The sequence below is a fragment of the Drosophila ficusphila genome, unplaced genomic scaffold, assembly GCF_018152265.1.
Source record: "Drosophila ficusphila isolate 14025-0441.05 unplaced genomic scaffold, ASM1815226v1 contig_791, whole genome shotgun sequence".
NCBI lineage: Eukaryota > Metazoa > Arthropoda > Insecta > Diptera > Drosophilidae > Drosophila > Drosophila ficusphila.
The window spans coordinates 15,745,571-15,764,870 of NW_025064737.1; the positions used below are offsets into that span (position 1 = coordinate 15,745,571).

Sequence of the window (19,300 nt, forward strand, 5' to 3'; positions counted from 1 at the left end):
TCTTTGATTTTATTTATTTTATGATACATATTTGTGAACCCAAAAAAAGTGGCATATTTCTTTTCCGGTGACAGGTGATAAAGTCAAAGAGTAAATAAAGTTAATTGTTAAATTTTCTTTAAATATTTTATTTATTCTCTACACAATTACAAGTTAATAGGAACTCTTTGGTTTCGCGCTGGGAAGTCAGTTGTTTAGCAAAGTCATTTCATCATCGTTGTGGTCGACATCAGCAGCCAAGATCGCCAAGACTTGAGCATCGTGTTGAGCATCGCATTGACCCAAATCCACACCTGAGTCACAGGCCATAAAAGCACACATCTCCACACACACCGCACTCTTCACACCGCCAAGAAGCGCTTCTTCTTCGGCTTATTCGAGCGCATTTATGAACGGAGCTATGGAGGCTATATCCTCGCAGTCGGGGATCGCCTTGCCCTTGAACTTCAGGCAGGATAATGCGCACGTCTGTCCTTGGAAGTAATCACCCAGCATGGTCTTGCACTGCACGCAGTTATTGAGGCACACCTGTTTAGGAAATACAAGTAAATTAGTTTTTTGTCGGTTGAATATCAATTAAATAAATTAAATATTGTTAAGGGAATAAAGTACTTCAATAAAATGATAAAGTGTTAAGCGGAACTCTATTTTCGTGCCTGTTAAATCAAAAATAAATTATTGTAAACTAAATTTGGATCATTAAAATTGATTTTTTTTCATATTCAATGCAATCAATAAAAGGCTTTTACAATAATAATATTAAAAAGGATTTTAAAAATATCCCTTTATATATTCAAAATTTATTTATATTTATATCTTATCAGAGAGATTTTCAAGGCTATTAGAATAATAACTAGTAACCAACCTGAATAAAATCAATGCCACCCATTGAATCTGCAAAATAAAAAAAGTACAAAATATATTTATAATAACGTATTTCAATATGATATAATTTAGTTTGACTTACCAAATCGCTTATGGGTATAATGGCTTATAGCGGGCAGTGCATTTCCAAAATGCACCAGACAAAGTGCAACAGCCACCACGGTGAAGAAAATCAAGGGCTTGCAGTTCATGATGATGGTTTTCAGATATAAAATACCAATCGATTTGGAGAGCTGACTGGCTTGCGACCGTTGTCTGTCTAGAGCGGAGTGGAAATAATTATTATCGCTCGTTTGTCTTCTTATTTTATATACATATGCTCTCGGCCCAAACGCAGATGCGAAAGCTTAACAGAGTAAAGAAGCCTGAGACAAAAAAGGCAAAATAAAAAAAAAAAAAACAAAATATAAAAAAGCAACTACTGAAGCCGGTCGCAGATGCGAGGCGAGTCGCCCGACAAGCCAGCCCCACTGGCGCTAAAATACGTCAGATCTTTGAGCCAATCGAAATCAATACGAACTCAATCAAATATCTATTATAGTTGTAAGCGTATGCAAATTCGCTAGCGCCACGCAAAAAACCCAACAAATGTTTCTCCACAGAAAAGAGTTTGTTCAGTTTTGCATAATTAACACTCGCTTTATGACCATTTTAATAGGCGATGAATGGATGAGCAGTAGGTATTTTTCAAATGGAATTTGTGGAATGACAAAAACGAAGATCTAATTAAATAAAAAATCAAAATAAAAATAGAAATAGGAAAATAGTGTTGCCTTTTACTTTATACATGTACTTTTCAGTATATTTATACATTGGTGAAAAAAATATTTGGCAGTTAAAAAAATATATACTTTGTGCTTTATTTATTATTAACTATAAACTATTATTAGATGCCCTGCTCAACAAGCTTTTCTGATAACTGATTATGGTAAATTCCTGAAACGCATGACTTTAGAAATTTCCCCGATTTTCAAGAGCATATTATAAAAAATTCACCGAACTTGGAAAGAAAGTAGCTGAAGCTAAAAGCTCTTTTCGAGTAACAGGAATAGTAACAGGAAGTGTCAAGCGAACGGACACCGCCGAACCGATCTGAAATCGTAATGAATGCAAATCGTATGCGACTGGCGAGCCCATTAATTAATGGCGCTGTAAATGCAGTAAAAACATGCCTTAAATGTAAAGCGTAGAACGGATCCAAGACCAGATGCCGCCGCAACAATAACTTACGCCCCAGTAAAATATAAATAAATAAGAATTCTTTTGTCCTGCCTCCAACCGGACACGCCGGCAACTGGTTTCGTTAACAATTTAATCGAAGCGAATCACGCGAAACGAAATATGTAAAATGATATCAAAATCAACTAAAGCGTGGGAAATTTTTTAGTTATGTTAATTTTATGCGACACAAATTGTATGTTTCCTAACTAATTGGCAACACGCGCCGGCAAATGACTAATGGATAAAAGCCCATACGTCACAGAGGTTTTGTGGGCGTGACACTTGAGCCGGGCTTAAGATTTTGGACCAGTGACGTAGGAGCGGTACTTGACACTTACCGGTAGTCAATTGTTTGGCAACGACGAAGGCGTGGGCGTTGGGTTTCTCGAAAAAGTCAGTTGACAACACGTTTGTTTGCTGGAAACTGGTTCTAGATTGCAGAGTTCTTGTTGTATTTATACGTTGGATGTTGTGCGATTGTTTGATTTGCACGAGCAAATTAATCAATTTATCTCGCCAGCAAATCCACCTAATTGAATATGTGCAAAATGGCAAACTGTCACTTCCGCTGGTTGTAGTCGGAGATTTTCTTGAGTGGTTTTCGCAGCGGTGTTCTGAGTACTGGACGTTACTTATCCAGTTTAATTGCGTTTCTTTTGGCGCTGGTTGGGTTTAGTTGGGGGACTGAACCCAAACAGGAAATGATACTATCGAAAGGAGTTGTTTTCGTAGAGCTTGTCTTGCTGGGCTCCATTTCCTTTTCCGTGCCAAAGACTTGTTAGTTAATGATTTATTTCTCCTATTGCATATGCAGTAAATCTAACATAAGCACAAGGCTGGAAATGTTTGTTGGGTGAATTTCATTTAGAATAAAGCATTACATTAAAATGTTAATCGTTTAGTGGTAGGAAAAATTCAAATATACATTACTGAACAATTTTTGTTTAATAAAAATTTCAATGCATTTAAAGCATATACTGTTATTCATGTATTGTTTTGCAAATCTAAAAATGTACACCTTTACAGAGTTAAAATAAATAGATAATATATATTTTAAAACACAACAAACAGCAAATAAAAACTCCCGTTTTTGCCGTTAATCTAAAGCAGTGCTCCTTTTTGTAAAGCAGTGGAAGAATGTTTTTCCGCTAGATGGCACCGAAAGCACACTTGTAGAAAAGCAGTGTAAAAATAATGCACACTTTGTAAACTGTGTTATTTTACGCAAAGTGCTGGAGGAGGAAATATTTTATAAATTTTTGAGGATTTTTAAATCAAAACATATATTAATAGAAACTTCTCAACCTAAGGAGAGTGCTAACAAAACTTACAAGGCCATAAAAATGCAAAACAGACGTAAAATTAATGCTTCAATTGAATTGTATGATTTTTACGAATTTTTCTTTTAGATGTTATTAAATAAGTAAAAGCTACAAAACCATTAAAAAAAACTATTAACATATTATTATTTATTGTTATCTTTAATAAAAGCTTTAATGAAATTAAAAATTTGTTCTTAAAATGCAAAAACTTTACCATATTGTAAATACTTGTGTTAATTGAGCAAAACAGTGCTAGAACCAACAAATAAATAAAGCACTATCGAAATCCTTGGCTGGAATTTTATGAGGCCAGAATAAAATATCTAGTTTTAAGAGACCATTTATTGACTCCCTTGCAGGCAATCAATTTCAGTTCAATATAAATCTCATTATTAAAGTGCTGGCCGGATTAAGTTCTTTTTTTGTAGTGCCCCCTTTGGACGTGCGTCGAAATTGTTGAAAAGCCACAACAGCAAACATTTCAACCGATGACCAGGGGCGGCAGTGTGTTGGTGGGCGTGGCACACCACCCTACGCGCCATCGAACAGCGAAAACTTTTATTAGTTGCAGCGTTCTCCCTTCGCATCTCTCCCCATTTTCCCCTTTTCCCAAAACACCACAGCGAGTAAATCAGTAAACGATTTTCTTTATAGTGCTGCAGTTTCGAAGCAATTCTTCTTTTCTTTTTTCAGCGACGGCAAGCAACTTTTATTTTAAACCAAGCCAAAAGCCGAGATTCTCGGACTCTTTATTTATGAACTCTGCCCGAAGAGTCGATGCGCCTCACATATCCTTTTCATGTGCTGCAATCGCATCCTTTGTGGCTCCGTAGATATTTCAGGCACGTAAGCATTAAATTTTTTAGCCACACAATATGCTCATTGTGCCACTGATTTTAGCTCCAAGATATGCGACTATATATGTTCCCAGCTTCTGCCGGGCATGACAAAAGAGCAATGAAGCCTATTTTGTAGCAGCAAACTTTGCCAGGTCGAACAAAAAACTTTATTTAAATATACCTACAGTGTGAGTGAAAATGATAGCATTGAAAGTTTGATTATAAGTTATTTTAGCTATGTTTTTAATGAACTGAAACTGAAAAATAATATTTTCAATGTGAGTTAAATCATTCATAAAAATGTGTTTAGGGTTTCAGATTAACGATGTTAATTTCCTCAATATTTGCCAAGTATATAAGTACAAAAACTATTTATTAATCCATAATATAACCATAAAAATATAAAATCAAGTACATCTATTTTTTCCAAGTTTTATTTAACGTTACGTTGAGCGCTCCTGTCGCAATCTGTTCAATCCCTAATTCGGCATGAAAGGGACACCTGCTCTTGGAAAAGTTTCACTTGTTAATAATAAACTTTAAAGTATTTTTAGCTATGTCCCCGAAAATAAAGGCCATCCGAGAGTATAATTAGTGTAGTAAGCCTTTCCACACGATTCGCTGCACTCGGTAGGTAAACTAAAGAACTGACGAACTAAAAGGCCGCCCGCCCGGCATCGTGTCGTATGCGTAATAGAGCTTGGGTTCCTGAAGTTGCCCCACCTTCCCCCCTTTCGCCACCGGCATGTGAAAAACGTGTTAATCCACGAACTAATTTGATGTTAATGTGGAGGGTCGACAGGTCGGTGGATTGGGGGATTGGGGTCGGTGGGCTACCTAGCTGACTTAATTGTTTTTCAGCTCACTTTACACTCCACCGTCGTTTTTGTGGGGCTTTAAGAGCCATTCCAAGTGGCCGGGCCATTAGAGCGTAAACAAATTATTGTTGTACAGGAAAAAATGAAACAAAGTTTCTGTCTATGTAGATAAGCTTTACTTTAGTTTGAAAAAGATGAAAAAAATGGCAAAGCATTAAAAAATTGGTAAAACACACATTACATTTTTTGTTATTTGCACAAATGGTTATGAGTTTGTTTTTGCGAAATATAAAATATAACTTAAGATATTCTCATTAAAGTTTTTATAATAAAAAGGTTAATGTTTTGTACAATTTGTATATTTTGTTTTTCTTTTTTTAAAATATTTTTGTTTATACTTCTTTTATGAAAACCTTTTTCTGTGTGCCGCTAAGACAACAACCTGGGCAAAATAAGCGAGCTGCGAATTAGTCGCGTCTTAAGGTCCTTCTTTTCTGCATATTCAGCAGGTTCGAATGGCGTCGGGATTACGGAGCGACTTCGTCCACATCTTCTTCCTTTTCTGGCCAGAACGCCGACCGCCCGTCGCGCTCGATGTGCTCAAAATGAAATCAGTGAAATGGTGGAAATTAAAAAATAACGAGATAATTAAAAGCTACCCCCGCAGTTATTTGCGTGTGTGTCTCTTGGCTCACGTAGCGCTGCTTAAGTGGCGGCATTGAGGCTGGATCCTAGCTGGGTGGCAAATGGGTGGGTGGTGGTTTGTTCCTGCATCCCCTGTGTATGTGTGTGAGTGTGTGTGTCGCTGGTAGGTGAGTGTGAGTGGTCAGGGGACTCCCACACCAACACACATGGCCAGAGACTGAATGAGCCGTTTTAATCCTGCCATTTACTTTGTGCCACAATGCTCGTTCATGTTTAATGTCCTTTCATTTCGCATTTGACTCGAAGCTGCTTTTGTTTTTTTGATTTCCTGTTGTTTTCGTTTTCGTTTCTGTTGTGAATTGTTTGGCTTGCCTACCATTCAGCCCATGCTGTGCTAAAGAGGCCCGTTTTTGCTTTATTTGGTAATTGTTTTTTGAGGTTTTCGGCAAGATTGTTAGAAGCTCTGATGGAAGACAAACTAATCAGGTACGAGGTGAGATTTTAAATTAGTAGCCATTCGACAAAATTAAAATGTATTTATTCGGGATCACTTTGGGGAAGCCAGGATTCCTAATTGGAAGCCTAATCCATATTGAAATACGACCCAATGCATTAGTGAACACACAAATTGGACCTTAGTAATTATCAATTCAAGGAGCTGATTAATTATCGCAATTTCACATTAATTACGGGAATTAGTGCTTGTAAAGAGGACCTCCAAACAACACATAAAAACATAAACAAAATTTAATGAGCGAAGATAAAATTACTCTTGGCGAAATACTATTCTATTTCGTATTCAGTTGTTTTACAAGTTCAAAAGAACTGATTTTTAGCTGATTTATTTTAATATAATTATTTATTATTTATTGCAAACACCATTTTTGACCAAAGTACTTTAATGAACAAATTACCATCTTTATTATAAATGAGTATATGTTTAAAATTGTAACATGTTTAAAATTATACAACAGAGAATGTGATTAAGGGCATTTTGGTAATTTACAACAAAATATTCATTACACAATTTGTGCATAATTTATATTGATGTGAATTTAAACGCTTTAAATATTAGGATTTTTTGTTTTACACTTTTATTTTGTTCATTGTGATGCCCGTAGACTGCTGTTCAAAGGATGTTAATGAATTTTAAAATTTAAATCAGTTGAAGCTTCTATGAAACTCAAATATCCTGCGGGCGTTCAATGAATAACCCTTTACAGCCATTAAATCAACGAGTTGTGGCAATATATATGAAACCATTTTTAAAGTTTTTTTATCTGCTTTGTTTGCAACTTTTTTGTACATGGATGTGGTAAACTGTTTAAACAGAATATTTTGCTGCTGCTGATGAAGTGCACTATCCGTGTCACTTGATTACGTTGCGGCGTAATTAGTCAGTTTTGGCCGCCAAAAATGTCCCTGGCTCGAAATGAGACCAAACGTTTGTTAATTAGCAAACGCAAATACTCACGTGAGTTTGCCTGTTTGTGTGACATAAATCGAACTGACGGATGGCTCAACTGGGCCGTGAAAAGTGGGCTGACAACCACGTGGGCGGGGCAGAAGGGGGTAAAAGGGGGGCAAAATGGGGTAGCACAACCCTGACATGCACATGGCCGAAATGCACAGCTCGACAGAATGTCAGCGAGCCGAGCTTCCTTTTCCCCGCCTTTGTCTAGGTGCGGAAATGTGTCGAACTCTGCCATGTTGCGATACGACGAAATTGGGTCGCATTTCAAAAATTTTTCGACTTCTGCTGTCCAGTGAGTTTTTGGGGACAAACAGTGCTGCACACAGTTTGGGAAAAGTTTGTAAAAAAAACGAGTGCATACCTATGTGCTCCCAAAGTGTAAAAGGAGCAGATTAAATTTTAATTTAAATGAGTCCTAAGGGAGCTAAATCTTTAACTATTAATAATTTGATTTGCTTATCGTAAGATAAAATGGAATTATTTATCTGGAAAATGTTGTTTCAAAATTAGTTTTGTCAAACCAGTTGAAATAAATATTTTATCTAAGGCAGAACCTTTATTAATATTTATTAGGGATTGTTTTGCCAATATGGCACATATGGTTGACCACAAAAGTTTTCAGTAGAAAACCGCAAAGTGTAAGTTCCGCATTTTCTGTTTCATTTTAATTTCATTGGGCCTTAAATAATATTACATATGCATTGTACTTAAATTAATAGTGACATCTGAGGTGCCTTAGATCTTCTGAGCACCAACCCATTAAAAATCTACCGAAACAATCTTCGAACAAAAAATTTTTAAACAGTTGTGTTCAAGTTTTAAATATTTTTTTCTGAAAAGTCAAAAGCAAAAAAATGGCTAAAAAGGCAACACAAACAGGGAAGCCGGAAAAGTGCGCAGCTTGCATATTTCTCGATGAATCTGTATACCAGTGAGTGTCTGCTCTGTGATTGTCTGTGTGTGACTTTGCGTTGACATTTCAACTTTGCCCCGAAAAGGCTAATGCAATGATAACTTGCTTTTTGCCTTAGTTTTTCCCCCTTTTTTCACTGCTTCTGTAGCTTTCCCGGTGCCTTAAAGTCGAGACATGCCAGATGAAGCCGAAATTGCAATTAGACGTACACAGACTCATAATCGGAGTTCGACAAACTGAAGTCCGGCAAAGCGACCAAATTGTGCAGAGCGGATGGCTATAAATGTCAGCCGCTGGCCGGTTGCAATCAAAATTTGTGCTGACTTCAAAGAGCTGACGCCGCAAAAATAAAGCCTTGCATAGCTCAAGGCGGAGCCAGGAAATCTTCAAAGGCTCTAAAGGATATTGCTGCAAACACCCCAATGTACGTCAGAAAAGGAGTTCGTTTTATTTGCAGATATAAATGCTTTTGTTTGTTGCGATAGGTCAAATACATTTTTCTTTAACTAAGAAGTAAGCATTTTAATTCTTGTTAAATTAATATATTTAAGCTATTTAAATTTGCAAAGGCATCTCCTACTATTTAGTTTTTCCTTCCCTAAAATATCTACTGTTTATCCTTAGTAAAACAGAATTAAAGTCTTTCGATAAGAAAACCTTTAAGAGATGCCAGCAGTTGGTTTATTGAATCTGGGGGAACTCGAAGTTTCTGATGCCCAAAAATAGCCCAAACTGGAGCGGCGTTCGCATTGTAAAAGTTTCCTCCTTCTTTTCGGGGTGCCCTGCCATTTTTATTTGAGTTTTCACTTACCTGGCGCTTAAGTGTTTCTTCTGCCAGGCCATTTGCCATTTGTTTCGTCGATGTGAAAAGTTTGCCAGAGACTTGTGTGCGGGCTACTTTTATGATTATTGCCAGCCTGCCAGCTCAACCTTGGCGAGAAGGTATCTTTTCAGGAAGGTATCTGGTATCTGTGCGCACCGTGAGCCTATGGCATACTTAAGCCTTAATGTTAATTTTAAGCAGTTTGCCCATAAGCTTTTGATTTAAGGCAGCCACAAGGCCGAAAAGAATCCCTTTTTTCCATTCCACCTCCGAACTCCTTGGCGTGCTGCCATGCCGCAAAGTACACACCCAACATGGACGTGGACATGGCGAAACAGTTGCCACGGCCATTACCACTGCAGCTGGAATTGCGATTGCCACCCCGATCCCCAATCTCCGATCCCACCCACAAACCAGCGGCCCATGTGCAGCTGTTGCCCGTGTGGAAGTGCACTTCACTTTGTCTAATTGTAAAATAAATAAATGAGATAAAAACGCAAAGTGGCAGGGGCGTGTAAAAAATGCAAGGGGAAATGAAAAATTGCGCTCGAGTTGCGTTCAGCCAAAGAAAAGGGTGCACTGAGGGAAATACCACACAACATGACATTAACATTTTCGGGATTCATTCAACAGTTTTTTTTCAACTAACTTAAACAAGTAAATTTCAGTTATTTATTAATTAGCTTTCAGCATCAACTAAAACAATAATGAAGTATGTAGTTACAAATTCAAATATTTGTTCTGAATTTATGGCGTTGTTAATCATTATAGAAAAAATAGATATAAATTAAATTCTTTCCAGTATTAAATTTATTTTAATTATTATTCCCTAGATATTTAATTTTCCCTCCTGCTGATGTAATTGAGATAACTTCCTGAAAGTGAAAGCTACTAACTTTGACAACATTTTGTGCTCCTATTCTTTTTTGCTTATGTACTCCAGTGCTGCTGCTTAGACTTATGGGTCCTGTAAGCAGGTCTCCGTAGGGAGGGCTGTCGAAAATAATAAATCAAAGTGACACATTGAGAATGCAGAGGCCCGAGCCCAGTCCTTCACCATCAACATCACCACCACCACCACCATCGCCATCGTCATCCAACCACCAGTGGCAACTTATGGGGCTTTGCTCCACCTGGCCAGAAGACAAAGCGAGCGGAGCTTTCAATTTCAACGCTCCAGAACGCCAAGACTGACGTTTGACAGACACAAGACGCTGCAACAACAAGAAGTGCACCTTTCCAGAAAGCAAAAAAAAGAAAAATAAAGGGAAAATGGGAGAAAATAAAAATATCGGGTGCGGGTGCAGACACTTTACTTTGCGGAGGGAACGCCTGGCATCAACCCTTCCGTCATTGTCAGACGAAGTTGTTCAAGTACTTTGCGGATAGAATGGCTTGCTGTCGCAATTTAGATAAATTTTAATTTTAATAAAGTGTTTGCGCTGCTCTCCTCGGCCACTCGAGCATATACTCTTGGCATTATGAATTAATTATCGCAACAGTCGTTCGCCGGCTCTGCTTGCGGTATTTTGCATTTTCGCCGAGCGGGCAGACGGCGAGGTTTTGGCGGTAAGTCGTAGAAGAGCCCGTCCTTTTCCCTGATGGTCTTGCAGGCCATGCCCTCCTCGAGGGCATCCACAATAACTCTGAAGCAGACTTCGCCCGGAAATCCCGTTTTTCTCGTCACAAACGTAGTCAAATCACGCAGGGAAGTGCCAGTGGTTGCATCTCGAAGACCGGCCAAGATGAGCTCCTGAGCCGAGTTAATCGTTCGATCGTAATATATGAGAGGCATTTATATTTAAATGTAAAAAAAACCTAAATTTTGTGCTGTCAAATGAGTAAAATTTGTCTAAAGTTTTGTGTTCGCTTGCTGAAAAGATACGTATTCTTTTTAAGAAAAGATAAGAAAAAGATTTCTTATTTTGTGTTATTTTTTTACCTTTAATATTTTTAAAATATTTTAAATCTCTTTTTATATTTATTTCAGATTTTTAACATGACAGAGCCATAATTTTGTTTTTCATATTATGCCTTCTTTCCCCTTTAAGCGAAGGCGTCAAGTCATCATCTTTTTTCGCCGTTGGCCTTCAGGGAATCCCTATCACAATCTTGCCACATGATGCGTTAAGTTGGTCCCGCGACTCTGTTTTTTTTTGACTCCAAAAGCGACAGCTCTTAACCCCTTGTTGGCCCCACACTCGCTCAGCTTTTCCACACATGCCCTTGCACCCAGACGTTGCCTGTCAAATTAATGCCGCATTTTATGCGCCCCGTGGCGCCCTGTCTTCACTTTTTTCGGCTCTCAATTCGTTTTTCGCTCCTGTTAAATTGAAATTAAAGCAGCCGGCTGTAGTTTGGCTTAACTGGCAACAAGCTGGGCGGTTTACTGACTCAATAATACATCGGTGGCGAATGCCAAAAAGTTCAAAAGGCGGCCGAAACTTTTGCATTTCTTTCTTCTCTTCCCTCGGCGAACAATTTGAATGAAGCGCGCAAATTGAATAAAAGGCCATTGCCACAGTTCAAGCTGAAAAACTGCTGGCTGTGATAAAATCATCAGTTTCCATCCCGGCTCCACTTCTTCCTTTCTCTTCACTCCAGAAGTTTTTTACGGTCCGGTTCGGTCTACGTGGAATGAGCCGGATTGGGTATGCTGGTAATAAATTTTTATTGCACGAACGAATTCAATAAAATGAGCCAAGGAGCAAGAATAGAGCTAGAGATGAGGTCGCCAGAGCTTTGTGCTTCTTAATTAAATAATTTTTCTCTTTCAAGATTAGAAAGACACTCTTTGCAGAAGGTGAAGAAATTTGTAAGAAAATGTAAAATTACCCAAGACAGAAATTGCTAAAAAAGAACCAGGGAACTCATTGAATATTGGGTGAATTATTTATTTAAAAAGATTTTTTAAAGCTTGCATTTCTGTACTTGCTTATGCGTTCTACATTTTAATGAGTAATTCGTTGCTTTATTTATCCGTACATTGTTCGAATGGCACAAAAGAACCGATAGGACATTCGCAAAAACTATGAACAGATAAAAAATCTTATTTAGATATAAACCATTGAAATTTTTTTTTCAACTTACAGCGCTCATGGTCTCAATGGACACATCCAAAAGTACGGTGGCTTTAAGGCAAACAGGCCTTTGTGCCCGAAGCATCAAAACAATTAGAACTTTTTTACCTGTGCGGTCGGCCTCTGTCCAATTCATTTCATAGGCAGCAAAGCTGACATTTTCACTCTGCAAAAAACCTATTTAATTTGTAATGTTTAGCATTAATATTGTTAGCAGACCGCATCGATAAGCATCTGGCTGAAGGAGCAAAGGAGGTATATCTCCACTAATGCAGAAATCAGGAGGAGAAGCTGTTTGCCAAATTGCTCAGGGCTGAATTCGAGGGTTAATTGAAACCCCAAGAGGCAGACGAGAATAGAGGAGGCCATAAAGTTCAGCAGCAAGGGAATTCCAAATACCTCGTTCATCACGTCAATGAGTCTGAAAAATATTTAATATATAAGGCTTTAGATCTAGTTTAAGCGCTTAGGTATTCAACTCAAGAATATCGATGTGAAGAGCGACAAGGGTTCTCAACTCCCTCAGATCCTTCAAAGCACCATCGGCCTCCTTGTTGTTTCGCACATTCAGTTCTTTGAGTCCCTTGCAGAGTCTTTCGAATTGCATAATTATGAGAAAACTAGAGGCAAAGATCATGAGGTCTCCGGATATATTTCCACAGGTGACAGTGTAGCCGGCGAGACACTGGCTCAAGTAAGTCGGGTAGTAAATCCAGCTTTGTCTCCAATTCCAGGGAGCCATATCGAAGAAAGGCAGAATTTGCTGAGCATTTGGTACACGGAGCCACCATCTTCGATAAGCATAAATGATAAAGGCAGTCGAACAGTGGGTTGACACCATGATCGCCAGAAGACATCCGAAGCTTTTCATGTAGAGGTTGGATCTATTTAGATAGTACTTTACATTGTACTTCTTTTGTTCCTCTTCATTTTGTGACGGAAAGGAGGCCTTTAAACGCCGCACCAATTTTGTCATCTTCTGTTTCTTTATTAGCACGGTAAAGATTTTCAGAAATCCAACGACCACGAATGACACGTATCCCACTATGATACAAGTCTCAAGAATACTTTTCTTGTCGCGAAAGGAGACCACCATAAACCAGAGCTCCGTTAACAAAACAATCGTCGTATTGATCAAATTGAAACCGAAATATATCAAGAGCCACAGTTCGGTCTTTGTTTCGGGCACATAGGGTTCGACTCCAATCGAATGATAAAACATTACGGGCAGCCACAGAAAATCTTCCACAACGTAATAGTTTCTTTTTTGCTTCGCAGCGGCATCTGATTGCCGGGCAAATATTTTGTTTTTTAAGAAATTGAGACTCATCTTGCCCTTGACTTGGTTACAAAATGAAACGCATGTATAACAGCTCTCGCCTTTTATAGACAAAACCCCAACAACACATACAAAACTGCTACCCCACTATTTACATTCACTGAAAAAAATGTTTTAAAGGAGAAAATATATATTTAAAATTTTAAAGTACTCAAATTTAACTTTTTAAGTAAGCTTAGAATTTTGATTTTGTTTTTAAAATCCGATTGTGTTCTTTGTTAGACAGATTTGTTTAACACATTTGAAATTAAATATAAGCATTTCAGTCCGGAGTCAAAATTTCTAAGCTTAACAACTTTTCGAAATGTTATTTATTGATGCACTGTAAAATTGTTATTTATATTTCTCAAGTTAAGCATTTCAACACATGTGATTTGGTAAATAATCCAGTAGCATCAAATATTCATAAACCAAATCCGAATCCCACAGCCCTTAATTTCGCCCACGTAACCACAAGAGTTTACCATCACTGAAATGAACTACAAATTTACCTGATGGTATAAGAATCATCACCTATATGTATCGGTTTGCGAAAATGTAATTTCTTTCCATTTCAATTAAAGTCTTAAAAGTTTAATTGATTGAAATTAAATCATATTTAATAAAATATTTATGTGCTCATAGTTGCTTATATTTATTTTCAATTATTTTTTTAACTCTTTTCCCGTAAGAGAGAAATTCGTGCGTGTTAGAGAAACGCTTTGTTGTTGATTACCGGCAATTATCCAATCAGCCACGTATGAGTTCCATTTGCATAGCCCGATCTCACCGGAGTATTCATATCGATACGCAGCCAGTATTAAATGCAATTTATGCAAATTCTGCCATCATTTGCTCTAAGCTAAAAATGGACACTGCAATGAAAGGGGCGTGGCCACAGAGGGAGTTACATAAAATCAAAATTGAATGCATTCGGAAAACTCAAAAAGGATGGATGTGTGTGTGTGTGTGTGTGTGTGTGTATGTCTGTGTGCGTGTGTGTGAATTGAATTTAATTTTATGCATTTGCAGTATCAACGCATAAATTATGATAAAAGGCATAAAATATGCAAGCAGGGGTTTTGGGTGAGCCAGAGCGGAAGTCCGAGTAAATTATGCTGATGGCGGAGAACGGAAATGCGAGAAATAGAATAGAATAAAGGCTATCTGGGGGAATGGACTAGAAATAGAAAACTCAACCCCCATCAACCTCTCCCCTCTTGCAAATTTATGCCGAAAGCATGTCAAAGATCAGGTCGACACAGATGCTCACTGAATTAGCCAGCGCAAATATTTATGACCATCCCAAAGGCAGAAAGGGACGAACACTTTACGTAAATGTTTGCCAGCCACCTGTTCGCAGTTGTCACGAATTGCCACGAATGCAGTAGAAATGCGAAAAAAGAGGTGCAGATTGTAGCAAAAAGTAGCTAATCCGACTGAGCGCCAATTTGGGACACATGTAGACAGTTTGTGCAGTTGGCATTTGCCGGCTTTCCGCTCCCCGTTTACCTTTGAAACTCATTTGGCGCAAAAGCTGACAAGTCCCGGACGGATTGGAGAGTCCGACGTCCGTCGTTCAATTAGCAGACGGTCACAGGGCATTCCCCTGGTCGTCTGTCTTTTATTAATATGTCCTGCGCCCGCTGTCCTCTGCAAAAACAAGACGAGAAAAAATGAGATTGTTGGGAATTCCGACTTTGGGATACCTAAAAATTCCCCAAAGGCTTTCAAATGGGTTAGAAAAAATAGTCCACCTTTTAGAAGTCATTTGTCTTTTTTCCTGCCATAAATATAGGTTCCCTTAACTTAATATTTTATGGCAATTAAAATATTCTCCTTACCTTGAAGTACCCAGCATAAAATAAAGACCATTGTAAGAAACCAAGGAGTGAAGGAAAAACGACAAGCGAAATGCAAACTAATTGAAAACACTTCAAAGGACATCAATATCAAAAGCATGGACATTGACAGAGGGACGAAGAGAGATAGCGGATAGTCAACCCGTACTTCAGTCATCCGGCAAATGTCAACCGAACAAAGCGAAAAATTGTCTCCAGTCCGCAGAATTTACAACAATAAAACGATGAAGAAAAGGACAGAACATTCTCAGGACGAACAGCAGGACTAGCCTCAACCAGACACAATCAAATCAGAGCTATGCCAAAATTAAAAATATTTCCACATAGCAGTTCACTCATTCATGCAACTTTCGGACCTCCTTTCGACGACCCAAATATGTAATGCTAAGTATATACAAGAAGGGTCAAGAAAATAGCATTGCAGATAAGTTATATAGTCTGTCACTTGTTTATTGGTAGATGGGATTAATTATAAATATAATAAATAAAAATATAAATAAATTAGACAAATAATAATAATAATCTTCCTATTAGTTAGAAAAACATATTTTACTCATAGTTTTGTGACTCCCATTGTACTTCTAAAATTCGGCAGTTGTGCAAACGAATGGGTCGGAGGACTTATGTAGTTTCCGTTTCAGGTGGTGGCCGAGCACGACCCCTGGCAACAATAAGTGGATAAAGTCCTTTTCATTTTCCCTCAGTGTGTCCGGCTTGCTACAAAATCAATTTACAACGGAAGCTTACTTACATAACCCCCGAGACACATAATCCTGTTTATACGAGTGTGCCAGGGTGAGTGTATGTCTGTGTGTATCTAGATGATTCCCGCCCACCCAATCGCCAGTGCATATTGGGGCTGTCTCGGTTTGGTCCTCTTGTTTTCCTTTGGCATTTCACAAAATATCACAGGTAGCTGTCTCTGGACAATGTCAGCACATCCTTTCGTTCAACTTTGCCGTTGCTGTGGTCGGAACTTTTGCATATCGGTCACATTGTCCTCGAGGGCGGCACGTGTCCTGCCCACTCGGCGAATCGTATTTTCCCAGAGCCCACTAGCAAACATCCTACTACTATCCAAACTCGGGTCCTTTTTGTGTGTATGCGTAAAGGCTTCGATTGCAGTTTATAATACGGTTATGCCTGCAAGCATTTATTTGCCTTAGTTAGATTTTGTTTGTTGTGAAAATTTCATAAATATTTACGTGCTGTCAGCTGCAGTTTCACTCATTGTTTATGTCCCTTTAATACCTAACTGGATAAAAATCCCATTTGTGTGTGTCTCTGTATGTGTGTGTATGTGATGTGTGTGTTGAAAGTAGATTTTCCTGTGCATTAAGGCACTTAATTACGGCTCCCTGCTGGGAAAACGATGCGTATACGCAATATATTCAAATATTTCATCGAATTATTTGCAAAATATCGAGGCCAAAAGGATTAATGATTATCGACAGATGACCGAAGGGAATTACTTTCATTTCAACAAAAGCCGCTTAAATGCATCTTCGTTTTTGCCTTGAAACTCAATTTGTATTAACTTAAGCTGCAAATGCAAATGGTCCAGCTTTCCTTTTCCTAGGCGATTATGTTTATGCCTTGCACTTTGTAAATTTTTGTTGATAAATACGAGAAACTTAGGCAAATATAAAATACATTTTAATCCTTTTACTAAAGCCGCTTGCAAACAGGAAATGTTACGTGTGTATTTATTTCCTAAACAATTTGTTTTTCGATTCGAAATTGAAAATACCCATTTAAAGCAACTATGAAAAAGGAGTTTTACTTAAAAAAAAAAAAGTAATATTTAAAAGTTTAATTATCTGTAATGAAGCTGGTCCAAATAAGATGACTGCCTTAGACAAGACTCTTATAATCCAAAAAGTCATAAAGGCTGGCAGACTTTTTCGGCTTATCAAAACTAAAGTGCTGGCCAAAGGAAAAAAATGAAATTTTAAAATCGACTGGGATCTGGCAAATGCATTTCCAGTGCAAATAGCTCGAAGAGGAACTTTGATTTGAGTTTCAATGCAAACCGAAGCTCATAAGTTGCCGGAAGTTGAATATGCAGAGTGATTATGTCTCCTTTTGCACAGAAGTAGATTAAAGACACCCAAAAGCCACTCAAAGTCAACTGGAGGGCTTGGGCGAGCTGAGTAAGTGAATAAAGTCGGATGGGCACTCGAAAAGTTTTTAAAGTTTGTGCGCAACAATGAGATCCTTGTGCAGCAGCTGCAGCTCCTTTGCTCCTTTGCTCCTCTGCTGGTGCTGCTGCACCTTTTATCCTGATTTTGCAGTCAAAGTTGCCTGGCAACATTGCGCCAATTCAATTGATTTGCTCTTCGAGTGCAGTGCGTTTTTAAGCGTAGTGCAAATAAAACTAATGCAATGTGTGCCCTGAAAAGTTTGATGGTTGCACAGCAATTACAGAGATATCCTGGCCTTAATTAAACTGATTGAATCTCGGTTTTGTTGCTGGCCTGGTTTCTATTTTTCCTTTCAGCTAATATTTAGCTCTACCCACTAGTACTTTTTCCATTAAATATAAAACTTTTTCCATATTGATTACATAATACGGGGTCAAACAGTCAGATATTAAATTATGGTTGTGCAAAATAACATAGATAAAACGATTTGATTTCCATCCAGTGTAAATATTATATTAACAGCGTTTAAACTAAGCTGTAAGAAGAGTTTAGTTGAATACATCAGCATTTATCTGCCTTAATCTTTAATGTAACTTTTGTAAAAACAAAGTTGGCTATGCTGTCGTCTAAGTTTTGTTTTTTTTTTCCTCTTCCGGGATAAGTGTAATTCTTCCTCGAAATCGCTCCAAAAAACAGCAAGTAGAGTAGGGCTCTTAAAGGAGGAGGTCAATAATTTATTAGCCTCTGTTTTTCGCAACGCATTTTTTATTGGCATTTTCAGTTTGCGTAACAAGTTTTGGCTAATTTATTACACCCGACGACTCGTAAATTGTGCAAAGGAGACCCGCTTTTTCCCCGTCCCCGACATCCGTTGCCAAAATCCATGAGCGTTTACTCCTGGTTCGTGTCCGGCTGCCATTCGCTGAGCAATGAGCATGTTAATGCCGAAATTTATGCTCGGCAAACAACTCACGAATTTCATTTATGTTGAAGGGGGACGCGTTTTCAACGAGCCGGCTGCATAATCCCGCTTAATTAGCTTCAATTGTCGCGCTGTCATAAAGCGCATCCTCCCGGGACACTTAAGTGCCCAATTTGCAAATAAGTCAGTCGGTTTGGCAGGTGTCCTGGCCGCTTTCTCCTTGCCATAACCTTTAGCTCATTGGCAAATTAATTAGCTGTCAATTTGCTGGAAAGTTTACTTCGGCTTCGTCGACTCCGTCGGTTGGCCCCCAAGTTTAATTGCGTTTTTGTGCTTGAAGTGTTGGGGACTTTGGCGGCTCATTATGACCAACTTTGAGGAGTTTTATTTGTACTGACAACGGGTGGGATGCGAGTTCCCGAACAGACGCCACATGAATCAAACCATTAAACTAACAAGACCCAAAAAACTCACGCAACCCACGACATTTGCTAACGAGAACCAGAACCCAGAGGAACCTATGTCGGTGGCGGGGCATTTGAGTTTATTGAAGCATTATGAAATCTTGAAAGGCGGAAAATGTTATTTGTCTTTCCAGGAAAAGCTACAACAACCACGAACATAAACGACAAGGTCTTTGTGTGGAAGGTGTCAAGTTTTACAAATCGCTGCGATGTGGGAATAAGCATCTGTCTTCGTGCAGGTTTCAAAGATACACACCACTGGGCATTGCGAAATATCCCAGGGAACATCAATGAAACCAAGTAGAAACTGAAATGTTACCTAAGTTTCGTTAGAAGTTGTATTTTCTCCAAGGAATAGATACGCAGCCAAAGATTATTATGAATGTGATCACGTAAAATTAAAATATCAAAGTAATAATTTAATAAACTTAAACCAAAAACAAGGTAAGTCATTGTAATTTATTCCTATCCTTACTAGTTTAATGTTATCATGAAAAAGCTAAAATACCTATAAAACTCTTTGTAATTCGTCAAACTCTAATATTCTTGTGTTCAAATCTTAAATTTTAT

General features: G+C 38.2%; 3 protein-coding genes across 4 annotated transcripts; all 3 read right to left on the bottom strand.

Moving 5' to 3' along the window:
- Window positions 1-27: 27 nt before the first annotated feature.
- On the bottom strand, window positions 28-2,519 carry LOC108091920 (eclosion hormone). Its single transcript, XM_017191306.2, has 4 exons — window positions 2,445-2,519; window positions 968-1,144; window positions 866-894; window positions 28-528 (listed from the first exon to the last, which is right to left on the bottom strand). Exons 2-4 carry the CDS (start codon window positions 1,074-1,076, stop codon window positions 373-375), a joined length of 294 nt encoding a protein of 97 aa, XP_017046795.1. The 5' UTR covers window positions 1,077-1,144; window positions 2,445-2,519; the 3' UTR covers window positions 28-372.
- A 7,213-nt stretch (window positions 2,520-9,732) lies between these two features.
- Window positions 9,733-10,796, bottom strand: LOC108091906. Of its 2 annotated transcripts, XM_043209075.1 has the most exons (3): window positions 10,257-10,796; window positions 9,998-10,175; window positions 9,733-9,933 (listed from the first exon to the last, which is right to left on the bottom strand). In XM_043209075.1, the coding sequence occupies exon 1, from the start codon at window positions 10,733-10,735 to the stop codon at window positions 10,427-10,429; it is 309 nt and encodes a 102-aa protein (XP_043065010.1). In that variant the 5' UTR covers window positions 10,736-10,796; the 3' UTR covers window positions 9,733-9,933; window positions 9,998-10,175; window positions 10,257-10,426. The 2 variants fall into 2 exon arrangements, with proteins under 2 accessions (XP_043065010.1, XP_017046779.1); XM_017191290.2 differs by having other exon boundaries at window positions 9,733-10,175.
- Window positions 10,797-11,915: 1,119 nt separating this feature from the next.
- Window positions 11,916-13,350, bottom strand: LOC108091851 (odorant receptor 67a). Its single transcript, XM_017191230.1, has 4 exons — window positions 12,500-13,350; window positions 12,240-12,441; window positions 12,031-12,186; window positions 11,916-11,969 (listed from the first exon to the last, which is right to left on the bottom strand). Exons 1-4 carry the CDS (start codon window positions 13,348-13,350, stop codon window positions 11,916-11,918), a joined length of 1,263 nt encoding a protein of 420 aa, XP_017046719.1.
- Window positions 13,351-19,300: the final 5,950 nt, after the last annotated feature.